General features: G+C 39.5%; 2 protein-coding genes across 6 annotated transcripts in view; one reads left to right on the top strand and one right to left on the bottom strand.

Annotated features, from left to right (window-relative positions):
* The first annotated feature begins 328 nt into the window (after window positions 1-328).
* fignl1 (fidgetin-like 1) lies at window positions 329-4023 on the top strand. The gene is made up of 2 exons (XM_067385142.1): window positions 329-466; window positions 1948-4023. The coding sequence occupies exon 2, from the start codon at window positions 1965-1967 to the stop codon at window positions 3945-3947; it is 1983 nt and encodes a 660-aa protein (XP_067241243.1). The 5' UTR covers window positions 329-466; window positions 1948-1964; the 3' UTR covers window positions 3948-4023.
* A 4211-nt stretch (window positions 4024-8234) lies between these two features.
* Window positions 8235-17105, bottom strand: part of ikzf1 (IKAROS family zinc finger 1 (Ikaros)) — a 30695-nt gene continuing 21824 nt past the window's right edge. The window contains exons 4-9 of one of the 5 annotated variants that reach the window (XM_067385896.1): window positions 16400-16675; window positions 15710-15742; window positions 13040-13207; window positions 12738-12863; window positions 11512-11637; window positions 8235-9750 (exon numbers count right to left, since the gene is read on the bottom strand). In XM_067385896.1, the coding sequence (XP_067241997.1) occupies window positions 9029-9750; window positions 11512-11637; window positions 12738-12863; window positions 13040-13207; window positions 15710-15742; window positions 16400-16675 (1451 nt within the window). In that variant the 3' untranslated portion in view covers window positions 8235-9028. The remainder of the gene's footprint in view (window positions 9751-11511; window positions 11638-12737; window positions 12864-13039; window positions 13208-15709; window positions 15743-16399; window positions 16676-17105) is intronic. The other 4 variants (XM_067385898.1, XM_067385897.1, XM_067385899.1 and 1 more) reach the window with 4 other exon arrangements.

The following is a 17105-nucleotide window of genomic DNA, read 5'->3' as shown; positions in this document are numbered from 1 at the left end:
TCACGTATTGTGAAAATTATTTACAAAAAACAAACAAACAAAAAAACATGTTTTAAATAATATGATTGTATCATACCTTTGTGAGGGTCCAGCCACAATTTATTATTTTGTTTTTTTTGTTGTTTTTTTTCTTTTCTTTTCTTTTTCTCAGTGTTATGACATGAAAGAGATTAATATAACGAATAAAATATAATAAAATAAATAAATAAAAAGAATAAAAAGAAAAAGCGAACGTTTAGTAACATTCCCTTAAATAAACGCAATGAGTGTCTTTCGCCAGGCGATGGCGCGCGCGATCTTATTTCTGAACAGCCGGAAGTCGCTGGTGCGCGAATATCGGCGCAGATCATACAGGAGGCGCGAGGTTTAGTCAAAGTTATGGTTGTTTTGTTCCGTATCGTTGTATAGACTTTCAGGTGTTTCTGAGCTTTACAGCATTTACACAAGAAAAACGTTTAACAGAGAGGTAGGTTGCAACTTTCCTCGCCCAAAATAAAGTGCACACGGCAGTGTGTTTGAAGCTGTATTTGTGATTTGTGTTCCTGTTATCAGCTCCCGCTCTGAGTTTGGATAAAGCTACATTGTCCTCTCTATCTGAACGTCCTACACATATTTCATTCAATGTGTTGATACCCTTGAGACTTTATTCGTAGGATCGTTATTTACGATCATTATATTGTAAATACGGTTCTTGTTAAAGGGGGATTTCTTCCATCACGTTTCTGTCTTTTAACATTGGCATAGGTGGCTATATTTGAAATGAAATGGTAAAAGTAGCATTCAAAAGTTTGGTCACACATCTCATTCTTTGTTCTTAACACATTTCACTTTTTAAAATAAGTCACCAAAACAATGAAATAACGCCAAACAAAAGTAAAGGAATTGTTTACAGATCAACATATAAAATCTAGCTTATTTGATCTCTGCTCACTCTTCAATCTCTTCATGAGGGTTTTATGCACAAACGAAGTTCACATTTATGCTCTTCTCTCTTGACTGCCTTTTTCTTCATTATCTGGTCCAAGTCATTCATTGAAAAAGTGATATATTTTTTTTTTTTTTAAATTACAACAGTTTTGCAAAGACATTTATAGGCATTTCATAGTTGTCTACAAACTAATTTCAAACATTTAAACTGAAACTTTTGTGATGGATTTTTTTTCAAATCATCAGAAACATTCAGTCAAGTATGTCCATTTTTGACTGGTACTGCACATTATACTCTTTCTTATACGCTGTCTTTACAGAATTAAATGAACGAAAACGAAGATAACAAATAAGATATTTGGAATTGAATATAACTTTGAATGTAACTGTCTTGAATTTAGAACAAAAAAGGGCCTCTATATATATATATATATATATATATATATATATATATATAATACATACTTTTCTGCCTTTTGACAATATTTGATATACGTATAACAATATTTATGTATTTTATCTGAAAGGAATTAAAAGTATAATACAGTTAAAATTGATCAGGGTGTGTTTTCCACACTGTTCATTGCTTAAATGAACTCAGGGAAGAGTGATATTTTTAATTATATGCACCAATATAATTATACCTAATCATAAACATTAGTATTTACTATATATATATTTTTTAATACATAAAAAATGTGACAGAGTTTTGACTCGATTCACTGGATCTCACAGAAGTTAATCAAAAGAAGCAAACTGATTGTAACACTGCTTTGTAACTGCAGTTTAAATGATCTAATTATCTTAACACTATTAAAACACTTCTACCTTAAAGCTCTCATACTGGAAAGTAAAGCTTTAGGAAACCTAATAGGCTCATAAAAAGTGGATTAAAGTTATATTGCCTGCAAAATCATTATTTCACCTGCGTTATCATCACCCTTCAAGAGCCCTATTGTTGTGTGGTACTTCTCTACTTTTATACATTATTAATTGATCCTGTGCCCACTTCTTATGCAGGCTGGAGCAGGCCAGGCATGAGCAGAGCACACCTGGACGAGTGGCAGAGGAGGTCCTTTGACATTTCGTCTGGCTCTTGTACACCTGAACAGACGGCCGATGCTTATCGGGCACACATCCTGTCCATTCAGTATGCATGGGCGAGTGCTGAGCTCTCTCCGGCTGGAGCTGCCAGCCTGCTCAGGACGTACTCAGAGCGGTATGCCGCAGTCCTGGACTCAGACGACCCACACACCGGGCTAAACAACTATGCAGAGAGTGCCTTGCACTTGGCCCGCAATCAAAAGAACCATAGCGACAAATGGGAGTCATCCCTAACGTTCGAGAATGTGTTCAATCTGCCGTGCGTGCAAAAGATGATGCAGGCTGGGTCAGAAAGCGGCGCTCTCCCAGTAGATCCAGCAGATGTTAACATCACTGTTGGTGGTGAGGTCGGTGAAGGTGGGGAGAAAGGCAGTGCTCTCTCTGTTCCTGCTGAATTAAAACGAGAGCCTCTTGCTCTAGGGCCCTCTGCGCCTCCACCCAGAGCTGAGATGGGAAGGGGGATCAGTAACCCACTTAGCGGTGCTGCAGAGTGGGGCAGAGGACTTGAAGGAGCCCCTCCTCTGGCTCCAAAAGCTCCAATAGGATTGCCTATGTTTGGCCATAACTATATCAGTTCCACAGGCAATGCTAGTGTTTCTCAGTCTAGTGTGAGTTGCACAAGTGGATCCAATGTGCATAATCAGCCTGTGTTCTTTTCCTCCACAAACCCTTCCAAGAGGAAGAACTTCTACAGCTCAGGAAGTGAAAGCAACAGAAGTTCATTCCCATCACAAGGCGAGCGGGAACCGCAAGGGAGGGGACAGAGAAGAGAAGAGGGTGTCAGCGCTAACTTTAGAACAGCACGAGAGCAGTTCATCGTTGACCAGCAAAAAAAACATTCCCATCAGGGCCAGCGAGGCTCTGTAGCCAACGTTGCTACAATCACCAAGAAATGCCTTGGGGCAAGTAGGTCTCGTGGGACATCCTCCAAATTCGTCTCTCCCATGCCAAGGCAAGAGGAAGAGAGTTACTCGAAGGACAACAAACAGCAAGACACGCAACCTGTTGATGAGCGTTTAAAGAACTTTGAGCCTAAGATCATTGAACTTATCATGAGTGAGATCATGGACCACGGCCCCCCGGTAGCTTGGGATGACATTGCCGGCCTGGAGTTTGCCAAAGCCACAATCAAAGAGATTGTAGTGTGGCCAATGTTGAGGCCTGATATATTCACTGGTCTTAGAGGTCCACCTAAAGGCATCCTTCTATTTGGTCCTCCAGGCACTGGTAAAACTCTCATAGGGAAGTGTATAGCATGCCAATCCGGAGCCACTTTCTTCAGCATCAGTGCTTCGTCGCTCACTTCAAAGTGGGTTGGGGAGGGCGAGAAGATGGTACGGGCTCTCTTTGCCATCGCTCGGTGCCACCAACCTGCAGTAATCTTCATCGATGAGATTGATTCCCTTCTATCTCAGCGTACAGATGGAGAGCATGACTCATCCCGTCGAATTAAAACTGAATTTCTTGTCCAGTTGGATGGAGCTGCCACCTCAGCAGAAGATCGTATCCTTGTGGTTGGTGCCACTAATCGACCACAAGAGATTGACGAAGCAGCCCGTCGTCGCCTGGCTAAGCGACTCTACATCCCTCTCCCAGAGGCTGAGGCTCGGCGGCAGATAGTGACCAACCTCATGTCCCGTGAGAAAAGTCAGCTAGGAGCAGATGAGATGGAGCAAGTGGTGCAGGGAACAGAGGGGTTTTCGGGGGCGGATATGACGCAGCTATGTCGCGAAGCAGCCCTAGGCCCCATCCGAAGCATTCGCCTTAGTGACATTGCTACCATCGCGGCAGAACAGGTTCGGCCAATACTCTACACTGACTTCCAGGAGGCTCTCAAAACAGTGCGGCCCAGTGTCTCTTCTAAAGATCTGGAGCTATATGAGGACTGGAACAAGACTTTTGGCTGTGGTCGCTGAGCACACATGTTGTGATTATACTGATTGAGTTTTATGTTAGTATGACTATGATGTTGGGTTCATTTCTTGAAATAAATGGTTGATTTGAGTCTTTTTCATGTTCTTTTACAAAAAAAGTCTATGGTTATTGACTTTAAAAATGTCTGTTTTGTTGCCAAGTTTCATAAAAGTTAATGTATTCATGTACTAAGAATGGATATGACTAAAAAAAAAACAGCACACACGATTAGGTAAAACTGAACTTTTTACTGTATTCATTGCCTCAAAATTAGCATACCACAGTTGTGTCTTCCTGAAAACAGTTGCATCATTTAGTGGAGCTGTTTTCCCTGTAATATAGAGGAAATGTGCCAAGTTTGCACTAAAAAGGAACATGGGGTCTTGAGTTTGTTGTTTCCCTCTGAATAAATGCACTTATCCAAAGGGGAACTGTCAGCTAGTACAATGTTCAGCCAGCCCTACCTTCAGTGTGTACAGAATGAATTCAACGGCTCTTAATGTTTACCTGCTCTCGCTCCTGTTGAGACAGACTGTTAGACACCTTAGGGCCAACTCTCCCATTGTGTTCTGTCTTGGTGAATGGATTTGCAGGGGAAGTTGGGCAACACTGCAGGCATTCTGCTCTCATGATAAGAAGTACCCACAGATCAACTCTTGCAGTGCTCTTCCTGTTGCTAAGCCAGTGCGGTCTCGGACCACATGTGGTAAACCAGAGGAATGGCTTTGTGCCTTGGAAGGGGTTTTAAAGGTGGACTCTTCATCCTCCTCCTAGAGGAAAGTTTGTTGGGTTAGTTTTTTTTCTTCCCAGTTACACCATGTCTATAGAGGATAGTTCATCTGATCTGTTTTCAGTCTGTCTGTCTGTCTTATCTATGAATTCTTTATTTTGCTAGACGTAAAGGTGAACTCAAAGATGGAGGGAATATTTCATAAACCAGAGTTCCAGCCCAGATACCAGCCATGAACCTCACCAAAAATTATGCATTATAGAAAATAAGCAGATAACAACTGTGGCTTGATGCATTTACTGTTGATGGATGGAGAGGGGCATCGTGGAGCTCTAATTGAGTGGCCGCAGATGGCATGAGGAATAAAAGTTGCTGGTGCAGTGGTGAGGAAACTCACCCAGGCCAAATTGCAAAGCAATGAATGAATTTTAACATGAATGGTTTGGGTCAGGTTACAGAATATAAATCATTTTTTGCAAAGCTCAGAATGATGCCAGTTGTACTTTCAGTCGGTTTTAAATTCACTTACTTTATTTGAGTGAGACTTGCTTCCCTGAAATGTTCTTTTTGTTTGGTGTTTTTCTGCCTCTGCATTAGCATTACATTTTCATTGGCAAAGTACAACTGATTTGTGTTGAAGTGAAACACAAGGTCTGTGTTACGTGAAACCTGATGACTGTAGTCTGGAAAAATTGAAAGAAAGATGGCTGATTGATTTGGTTGCTGCAAAACCATTCTTACAGGAAGTCAGGCTGAACTGTTAATACACCTCAGAAGACGTGTGGGATTTAACAGTCTAATTCAATTCTAAACTCTGACTCTTGGCTTGTCTTCATCTGCATCCGATTATAGATTGTGCTCACATGAAATGAATCAGTCATGTAATTTTCATGAAACAATCTTAGAAAAACTGGAAGCCCATGAAAAAAGGTTGTCATTTATTTTTCATCTTTTTGTCAAGCGGGTTAATGAATATTTTAGGGCTGTGTGGTTGGCCGGAGTGTTGAAACTTTGTAAAATTAGCCAGCAGTGCAAGTAGTGAGTCCATCCCTGAGGAGCAGTGGAAGGCTGTCAGAACCGCAGGGGTTGCCCACTGCTGGACTATAGCAGGACAGGCACATCGAATTCCTCCACAACCTTTTTCAGCACTATACAACAAATATTAACATCTGCATTATTATTTTTTCTAGTTTGTCTTAAGCTGTCTACATAGTTTATTTATACAAACAGATTTAATGCTTCATAGTGGTGGAATGTATTCAGTGAGATGTCAGCAGAAAGACTTTGAAAAATCTTGGATTTCTCTTTGTTAAAGTCCCCTTTTGGTGAAAATCAAGTTTTTAATGTTGTTTATATGTCTATGTGGTGTTTTTTTTTTTTTTTGGTGTTCTATGTGCAAATTCATAAGTCAACACCATTGCTGAGTATTTTCTATTTAAAAACTGCTGTGAAAAAAAGACCCGCGGTATGAAATCGTGGGTGTTTGTGACGTCACAAACTACCTTGTAATCACGTCAACGTGCCAACAGGCTTTAGCATATCATTAACCATGACCTCTCTGAAGCAGGAGAGTCTCAAGAGAATATATCCCAGTATATTTTTCTTGGTTGATATAAAAAAAGCGGGTAGATTTTGGCAATATAGCTGGTGATATATATAACGACGTTATGATGAACTATATGCCTATCTCCACTGAAGTTCAAAGCGTTTCTAAGGATACTGATTGTTAGAAGACAACTGTCTGGTTCGCAACGGGGAACATGGTTTGTGTAACATTAGCAACACATTATTAGCTGATTGATAATGTAGTCAAGCAAAATCCTAATCATATTAATTACCATTATGTGTCCGACGTTGTAAAAAGCGATACCATTGTGAAGCGTTTATCTGTGGAGTGGAGACGGGGCTAATTAGCATATTCATAGATCCGCGTATAATAAATGAGGCAAGGGTGTAGAGTTACATTGAAGCAATTTTAAGACACATTTAACCTTTTTTTTCCTGTGATGAAATGTTTAAATGTCATTTTGATGATCAAAGATGAGTTTTAAGGGATACAATTATTGACTACATGGTGGACTTTAACTTTATTGATTTATTATATTATTAATTCTACCTTGTTCCTGATACAAAAATAGCCTTTGGTGCTGACATGGCATTATGCTATTTCGTAGTGATGTTTTTGTAAAAGGTCTGAAATGCAGTAAACATGCACTTTACTTAATGAACTTTCTCAAAGTTCCGAAAACAAAATGTATTTTATTAGTTTATTATCCATGTAATCTTGTAGATTTTGAAACACAAGGGGCTGTTAATCGGCCTGACTGATCTTTTGGTCTCTCTTTTGGCGGACAACTTTAAAGTTTCTCTGAATGGGTGGGGTTTATTTGTTCTGTACTATCAAGAAATGAAGCGGAAAAGAGAAGTGAGATTTGGGATTGAGGCTGTTGGGGATGGGGTGATGTGTGTGTAAGAAGGGGGGGGGTGCTGGCCAGATTATCCCTCTCATGCAAATGCACTCTCTCCACGGTTAGGTCCCAGTGAAGCGTGGGGGGCTCTGCGTTGGCCACAGCTGCTTCTCCTTTCTACCCAATCACACAGCAGCCATCTGGACACGCATGTCGTTGTGAAGAGCTGGTGAGTTCTTGGGTCAGGGTCACTTATGCTTTCTTGACAGATATGCTCTTGTTCAGTTTACTCCATCACCCTTTGGCCATTGTGCACTCTTACATATTATAGCCTGACAACAAATAGTTTAGAATCATAATATAAGTTGTTAACACCTGAGAAATAGTGATTCCTTTTCTAACTCCAGAGTTCTGAAAATGCTGTTTCAACCCCACAAGTTAAATTTGATCCTTAATCTCTAGGAAAAGAATCCCCAAGAATCCCCAGTTTTGTTCTAAAAATGTATTCGTAAGTATTCAATAGGAGTATTCCGTTTTATTCTCGAATTGTATAGTGTAAATTTCTGCCACGCAATTTATCTGAAAGGTGACAGACATCTTTGGCTTGATGTTCATTTAGCTCAATTATTTAGATAAAAAGCGATTATCTAGTGTGATGATTGGTTGCCACATCCTTTCTGCATTATATTAAGTTCTATACTAATTATTTTAGCACATGTTTGTGAAGTATTAACATAAACTTCATTAATTAATTTTGTGTGTTTGTGTTATAATCAGTCTGCATTTGCAAATTAATTATAATGTAAAGGGATTGTTCACTCAAAAATGAAAATTCATTTACTCACCCTCAAGTTCCAAACCTGTATGAATGTCTTTCTTCTGCTGAACACAAAAGAAGATATTTTAAAGAATGTTGGTATCCAAACAATTGATGGGCCGCACTGACTTCCACAATATGGGGGGAAAATACTATGGAAGCCAATTGGGCCCATCAAGTGTTTGGTTACCCACAGTCTTCAAAATATCTTCTTTTGTGTTCAACAGAAGAAGAAAATTCATACAGGTGAGTAAATGATGTGAACTATTCCCTTAAACAAAATTTGCTTTACAAAACTTGACACATTATCAGAGGTTGAACAAATGTAAAATATCTTTTATTATTTTTTTGCAAGCATATATATATTCTAGTATGTTGATGTAAATATGGACGAGCAAAATGCTGCCAAAACTTTTAAATAGAATACAAAAAACAAGCAGAAAAAAGCTGTAAAATAAAAACATCAAAAAACAGGCACAATATGTACTGCCATAGATTTTGTTCAATATACAGGGGAGCATTTCAAAAGGGAGTCATCTTACATAAAATGGACAAATTGTGAAATAATTTCATTGTAATAAATTATAAAATTATCTGAACTTATTCAGGCTGCATAATATAAAAAATATAATATATTTAAAATTAAATGAAAAAATAACACAGGGTTTTCATAACAGTTGGAACACAGGGAAGTGAGAGATACAGAAGATGAATTGACCACTTCTATTACAAATAATTTTAAATGTGTCATAATAGTATGCATTATTTTATTATTAGTTTTATTGTTTTATCTTCGTAACTATAGGGCAGCTAAAACATGTCAATTTTAGATGGAATGATATATAATATTAGCACTTATAAACACTTAATTTATATTTTCAGTTACAGTGCTTTTTTTAGTAGAAGTCCTACATCACAACATTGTAGAAAAATAGACAAGACAGTGAAATATATAAGCTAACTGTATGTACATATGTCCAAATCAATGTTACACAAAAAAAACAAAAACAAATCCAGTGTTTGGACAGTGTCTAAAAAATTCTGTTGAATTGTTTCATGTGTGTGTGTGTGTAGTATGCTTGTGTTAACGTATAGTCAAGTGTATGTGGAACGTCTCTTTGTGTTAACTCAGAAGCGGTGCTCTCCACGCGTGATGTGCGATGAGAACTCGTAGCGGTCCTGACTGCGGTAACCACACAGGTTGCACTCGAAGGGGTCTCGGAAGCCATGGCAACCCATGTGGATGGTGTACATGACGTGGTCCAGGAACAAAACTCTGCAATGGATGCAGCGATACGCCCTCAATTCTTCTCCCTCTCCACTCAGCACCTTAAACCCCTCCGATGACGCCATACCCAGCTCCATACCTGCTGCCCGCAAGGCCTCAAAATGCCGCTGCTGCTCTTCTTTTACCACTGGGAGACCTCCGTTACGCATACCTGGAGCCATGTGATTGGTCAGGTAGATGAGACCACCTGCGGCTGCTCCCCCGCCTCCCCCGGCCGCCCGCTCATCGTTGTTGCTCTCGGTGTCGGTGGAGTCCTGGCCGCTGGGGCTGGGGGAGCCGTCCTTCTCCACGGAGGCTGATTTGGATTTGGATAGCAGAAGGAGGTGCTCTGCGGCGCTGTCTTTAGCAGACACGCCGTTGCCTTCAGCTGATTGTGTCTTGTGGAGGTTGTAAATAGGGCTGACCACCATGTCAGAAGAGCCAGGGGAGGTCTGAACCAGAGGCCGCAAGGACTCCGCTCCCAGATAGCTAATGGCACTGTTGATGGCCTGATCGATCACGTGAGGCTGCATAAGCTCACCTGAGCCGCCCTCGAATGACAGCTCCGACAAACGATTCTCTCCTGTTGAAGAAAGCCAAAAGAGTAAAGGTTTTAACTCGTCTGAGTTCTGAGAAATGGAAAATAAGAACTTTAATTATTTGCATCAATGGATCTTTCTGCACCATTACTGGTAGGCACAAATTCTGACATTTTACTTGTCTTTTTACAGTATTAACTATTACTGTGGAAATGAAAAGACACTAGGCCCTGTTTCCACCCAGTATTAAGATGCGTTTTGGTCGATCGGTGTAAATGGGGTGTAAAACGTTTTGAGCTTGTCCACTTTCGACCACTTCCAGAGATAGTCAAAAACGCATTTGACCGCTTTTGTAGTATAAATGCTCATGTGGGAGAATGAGTTCGATCAGACACAAAAGACCGCCAACTCTCTGCCTACTGACATAATGTGTAAACATTATGAATAGTGCGGGATTTAAACTTTGTCGGCTGAAGACTCAAGTTTGTCTTGAAGACAAAAAATGTACCAAGCACAATGTTCTCTCACCATTCCTGATTTCTAACACGCACTTACAAAAGCTGGCTGCGTTCATATGTAAATTGTGCAAGCTTATTTTGTCCATTAGATTGAAAGATCTGAAAAAGCCCATACATTTACCCGCCCATAGACCATCCCCTCGAAGAAATCAGGACAGAATGGTTTTTGAAAGTGGACAAAAGAAACAGATTAAAATACCAGGTGTAAATGGGTATGTGTCTCCCTTGTCCACTTGTGATCTCATTGACCAAAATGCATCTTTATACCAGGTGGAAACAGGGCCTCAGGTGCAACCCTTTGAAGAACTTCTAGGTACCTTTCAATATGGACAGTTCTCTGAGGAAACAAATGGAGCTTCTGTAAGAACTCAAAAAGCCCATCGTAATGGGCTTTTTTTTTTTTTTAAATAAACTTTTTGACACACTGTCTGAAAAATAAAGGTTCCAAAAAGAGTTTTTCGCAGCAATGCCATAGAAGATCCATTTTAGGTCCCCCAAATAACTAAAAATCTGAAAAAACATTTTCAGTACAAAAACCTTTTGTGCAATGGAAAGTCTTTTAATGGAAGTTAAAGGTTTTTAATGAAATCATTGATGCCAGTAATGAACCTTTTTTTTTTTAAGGGTGTGCTTAAAAATATATTTAGCTGTGCTCTCCTAAAATAGAGTTTCCAAAAGAGGTTTCTGCAGCATTTCCTTAGAAAAACCAATTTGTGTTCCTGAAAGAACCTTTCAATGAACAGTTCTTAAAAGAACCATTTTTTTCTCAGTGTAAAGAACATTTTATTAATCTAAAAAATATTTTTCCACTATAAAGAGCCACGGATGTTAAAATGTTTATGGAACCATAGAAGTCAGTAAAGTTATTTATTTTTAAGGACCTTCAGCAGGTTGCCTAAAAGTTCTCCAGAGTGTTCTTCCATTGTTCTGCCTCAAATATCTTTACATTTTTATAATACTCTTCAGTAAAACACCAACACGAAAAGATAAGAAAAGGGCTTAGTAGCAAAGCACATTATTCTAATAGTTACTATAAAAGCAAATGAAATTAATGTAGAAGCTTAAAACAACAAGCAACAGTCAAATTCATGTTGCATGCTATGATTATAGTGTTTCTTTTATCCTGCTTTTTTTAAAGTCAACTCATCGAAGAGAATGAAATGAGGGAGTTGCCCATCATTGTATGTCTCTGCAATTTCTTTTAGTCAGAGACATATATGCATTTTGACGATGATCTATCAACTTCTGCGATATGTACTGTACAATGAAACAAACTTCAACTCTTACCCACAAACCTCTGGGGCATAGAGCTCTTACGCTTAGCTACATTGTTAGCTATCCTGTCTAGCACCAAGGCTCTCTCAGATGCAGGCATGTCCTCCCTCTGCTCATTCTGGCTGTTCTCTTCCTTCACTATGGAAAGCAAGACAAAGAAACCACGCATAAGTTTCAAATACCTGTATCTAACCTGAGCTCATCCTCTGACATGGTGCTAACTATAATGAAGAATGATGTTTCTTCGAACATGCATTTAAGATGTGGCATATACCTGTATCTCTGAGGCACACATCATGATTTTCTATCCCTTACCTTAATGAGTTTTTTTTTTTTCTTGGACCACTTTTTCTTAAAGGGTTAGTTCACCCAAAAATAAAAAATTCTGTCATTAATTACTCATGTCGAAACCCATAAGAGTTTTGTTCATCTTCGGAACACAAATGAAGATCATTTTGATGAAATCTGTCATTCATTGGCACTTTGACGCTGTTGTGGTAAACAGAAGCTCAAGCATGTTGGCTTGATGTGTGTGAGAAACAATGAGGTTCATTCTTGTTTGTTAAGCAGAAATTTTGAGCTTCCACAAGAGGATAGTTCTCGTGCATCAAGCAGGTTCGGTTGAGCTTTTATGTTCACTGATCAATTTTATATGTGAATAAAAGCCTAAATTCAATCTGTTCATCATATAAAGCGATCAAGTCTCTTCAGAAAATTTGTACTAAACCACTCAATATATATGGATTCATTTTACGATCACTTTTTGAAGCGTCAAAGTGTCAGTTGCGTAGCTGTCTATGGAAGAACAGAAAGCTCTCAGATTCCATCAAACCCATCCTCATTGGTGTTCTGAAGATGAACGAAAGTCTTATGGCTTTGGAACGACATTAGAGTTAGTAATTAATTACACAATTTTCATTTTTGGGTGAACTAACATTTTAAGCCTTGAGACATTACGGGCATACATATAAGTTGCGAATCATTTCATACTATTGTTCAGTTATGGCTCCAAACATCTGAATGGCAATATTTGTCCAGTGTCACCATAAAGAACAGCCAGAACATTGTTGATTGTAGTTTAGGTCCTCTAATACTCTACATTTAAAGTAAAGGTTGTACTTTTCATTACGGTGACAATAAACCACATTTAAGCCATGGTCATGGGTCAGCCACATTTCCATCTATTTAGGAATAGAAAACACTTTAGTGAGAGAGATAGTATGCTATCATTCACATACCTGTATAAATGCTATTCTGAAGGCCCATGCACTGCAGGTAGTTGTGACATCTCTCCTTATGTTCCTCCAGCGAGCTCCGCTGCTTGTAACTGCGCCCGCAGTATGCACACTTATGAGGTTTTCCAACTGTCAGGAAAAAAAAATCTGCTCAATCACACTATACAATTTAAGCTCACACAATAACAACTGATTTGCTGAACTGGCTCAAGTGATTCAATCAGTGTAGGTTAATGAAGAAATCAAGGCACGTCTGTCTCTTTACATCATGTCTGAATAATCCAGGTGATGAAATCATGAGTTACCCGAGTGCGTGCGCAGGTGTCCGGTGAGGGCGTCTCTGCGGCGGCAGGCATAGTTGCACAGGTGACATTTGAAAGGTTTCTCGCCAGAGTGCAGTTTGATGTGTCGGAGCAGGTTACCCTTCTGAGTGAAGGAAGCACCACACTGGTTGCATTGGAATGGCCTCTCCCCTATAGGAGAAAGAAAGATAATGCATAACTTATGTGCTCTGGGGATTGGGACATTTTCATGTAAACTTACTACATACTGCAAGTACTGCATGATGATTAAGAAACTTCATTTTTTCAGCATATAGCATATTGTCCTTTCTAGTGGTTCCAAAATGAACTTAAGCCATACTTAAAAATGTATGAGTGTCATTGCGTTTCTTCAGTAGAACACAAATGATGATTTTTAACTCCAACAGTTGCAGTCTGTCAGTCTTATAATGTGGGTCAACGGGAACTTCTTTTATAAGAGTAAATAAAACTTGCACAGACAAGTCCAAATTAATCCCTGCAGCTCGTGACGACACATTGATGTCCTAAGACGCGAAATGATCGGTTTGTGCGAGAAACTGAACAGTATTTATATAATTTTTTACCTCTAAAACACCACTATGTCCAACTGCGTTCAGCACTTGTTTAGTGAGGTCTGATCGCGCTCTGACAACGGCAGTGATGACAACTTCAAAGAGTGCGAGACATCACTGCCGCTGTCAGAGTGTGATCAGACCTCACTAAACGAGTGCTGAACGCAGTTGGACATAGTGGTATTTTAGAGGTAAAAATTATATAAATACTGTTCGGTTTCTTGCACAAAGTGTTTTAGGACATCAATGTGTTGTCACGAGCTGCAGGGATTAATTTGGATTTGTCTAAGCAAGTTTTATTCACTCTTATAAAAGAAGTTCCCATTGACCCACATTATTTGACTGACAGACGGCAACGGTTGGAGTTAAAAATCATTATTTGTGTTCTACTGAAGAAACAAAGTCACCTACATCTTGGATGCGCTGGGGGTAAGCAGATAAACATCAAATTTTCATTTTTGGGTGAACTTTCCCTTTAAACCAGAAGCACAGTTTTCAAGCAAAGCGTATGTATGATGAAACAATAGATGTACTTTACGAAATGAAGATTGAATTTGTTTCATAACTGATTAATTCAGCAACATTAACACTGTTATTTTCCTGTTTGTTACCGTGAAGCTGTTTTGACAGAATCTTACAGCGATATATACATAAATATGGCTTGACTTGAAATGTAACTAAACTCACTAAATACATCCACAAAATTTGCTTTGGAACCGTTGGTTTAAAGGAATCGCAAAAAAAATGTGTGATTTAGGCTACTTTACAGTTGTTGTGCCGAATTTCGACTTCCTGCAAAATTATTACCCCTCTACTTGAAGTCGCTATCTGATTGCCTAATCCTAACCCCTCCCCCACACCGATATCCTAAACCTACCATTACTAGGGGGGTAATAATATGGCGGGGGTAGGAATTCAGCACAACACCTGTTCTCTTATATTTTTGTGTGATAAAGTAGAATACAAATGAAACCTGCATTCACAGATAAGTTATTCGGCATGCTTTAACACATATAGAAGTTACATAGACGCCTGTAGTTCTATCAAACTGTATTTAATTTGAATAGAGAATGCCAGCCACAAATGGCCATGAGCGTCTGAGATACTATATCGGCCCTCTGAAAGCAAAGCTCCGCTGCTGTAGCGCTATTACACTGTGAATGCGGGGTCACTGTCCTACACGGCTCCACCGCGCTGTTACATCTTCAACAACGCAGCGCCTCGCGCCAAAGCTCAATCAAACACGCCAGCGGAATCTCGCACGTGAGCGCCGCTCTCCGCTCTGCGCGCGCTGCCTGGCTCCGTGCGCCGGCTGGCGCCCTGATCGAACAAGAGGCTTTCAGACGCCGCCTGCCAGTTTCGTAATGCACCACTGCCTGGGTCAATTTGATCTGAAAATCTCATTTTTTCCTCTTCTTCAGCTCTAAAATAAGAGCGGCCCATCACAATGCAAATGCAGAGCTCATTTAAATAAAGTGAAGGAAACACTTTGTGTTTGAGAGCCAGTCTTCCTGATCAGCGCCCCTGGAATAAACCAATATCCAGCTCCTCCGAATGTTGTGGCATTCTCCGAGAACGCTATTAATACGGCGCTCTCTTCAAAAGCCCTATAAAATAAGAGTCACCAGTGAAGCAGCAAAAAGACGGAAAAAGAAACTCATTAAAAAGGCATTTCAGGAGCTCGGTACCTCCTGCGAATATTTTGATTTAAATAGGAAGCTTTTCATTATATCTTTTATTATACGTTCTTTTCTGAATTTACATTAGCCCACTGTTCCTTTCTTCCATTTTGAGTTTCATTAGTTTGTCAAGTGAGGAAGTTAAGTGCCTTTTTGAAAAATGTTCTCACCCACTGGTTTGGCTTCATTGCAGCAGAATATCAATTTGAGAAAGGGAGAAAATAACTAATACTGAAGTAATTGTCATTTGAGCGAGACTTCTTCTTGGTTAGTTCTTTCTTGTTGGATTGTCGTAAAGAAAACTAAACAAAAAAAATGTCACATTTTGTTACAAAAACATCTCATTTTGATCATAATCATATTAATTAGGTTACAGGTGAGCCTTTAAAGGATAATGAAAAATTCTGTCATTATCTACTCACCTTTATGTCGTTCCAAATCTGACTTTCTTTCTTCTGCAGAACATAAAAGAAGATATTTTGAGAAATGTCTCATTTTTTCCCATACAATGGAAGTCAAAACTGGTGTTCCGCAGAAGAAAGAAAGGACCACTTTATATTAGTTGTTATTGTGTTGTATTGCAAAACAGCAATTAAATATAAACCCAATACCCAATAAACCCAAAAAATGTATCAAATGATTCATTAAAAGTACATAGTAGTTAAAGAAACTTAATATAAAGTGGGTCCGAAAGAAAGTCATACAGGTTTGGAACAACACGAGGGTGAGTAAATGATGACAGAATATATTTCTTTGCATAAACTATCACTTTAATGCAACAAACTGCAGAAATTAGCCAAAAAATGCTGTCCTAATATACTAAAAACACATTGCAAACAGCATATTGAAGTACTGCATCTTTATTAATCATTTACATCAATTTGCATTTCTAGCAGTCTCATCCATTCAAGTCAAGCAGTGTCTAATACACAGCTAGTTTCTGATACATAAAAGGATGGTTGCATTTAAAACACATCCAGCGTCTGTCTCTATCCTGCTCTCTCTCTCTCTGTGTGTGTCTCACTATGTGCGGATCAACCTACCCAGCCCTGCACCCTGTCAGCTGTGAGTGATAGTATAAGGAGGGAAGAGTAGATGGCAGTTGTGCTTACCAGTGTGACTTCGCTTGTGCACCATCAACACATTGGGCCCAATGCAAACTATCCCACAGATATCGCACTTCAGCTTCCCGTTGGGGAGGCGGATGCCCCCGGCCGTGGGGTAGGCGGCCGGCTTGCTGTCAGGGCCTGCGTGGGAGCCGTTCACTTTGGCCCCCGAGCCATCGAGCACGCGCAAGTCCTCGGCTGCACATTCCTCCGCCTCTCCATTCATCTCACAGGTCAGCCCGTTTTCCTCGTCACTCCGAGCCTCAACTTTTATATTACAGGCTGGAAAAGAGGGTAGTGGGCCTGTTAAGTAAAGTGGCAGGCTGGGTGGTTATTTTCTCTGTCTCGGTAACTAACACCGCTAAATCTCAATGTTCTACAACAAGAAGTGCACCTGCAAAGCAACTATTGTCTTATCTATTTTATGATTAACAGCTTTTGTGTGTGTGTGTGTGTGTGTGCAAAACATCATCTTTTATTGCATTAAACACATTTCTGAAATATTCTACTTGACATTATGAACATTAACTGCATTTATTGAATATCGTCTTCTGTAGACTAGTACTGTGAGGTGACTAACTATCTAAACTTGTTACTAATTTAACATTTTCTGCTGCTACATTGCTGCTCACGCAGCTTTGCAGTTGTGCAAACAGACAGTAATTCAACATGCTTTTGCAAATGTTTTTTTTCTTTCATTTGAAGCTTTGTG

Source organism: Chanodichthys erythropterus, chromosome 5 (genome assembly GCF_024489055.1).
Source record: "Chanodichthys erythropterus isolate Z2021 chromosome 5, ASM2448905v1, whole genome shotgun sequence".
Classification (NCBI taxonomy): Eukaryota; Metazoa; Chordata; class Actinopteri; order Cypriniformes; family Xenocyprididae; genus Chanodichthys; species Chanodichthys erythropterus.
This window is presented reverse-complemented; position numbering and strand designations above follow the sequence as displayed.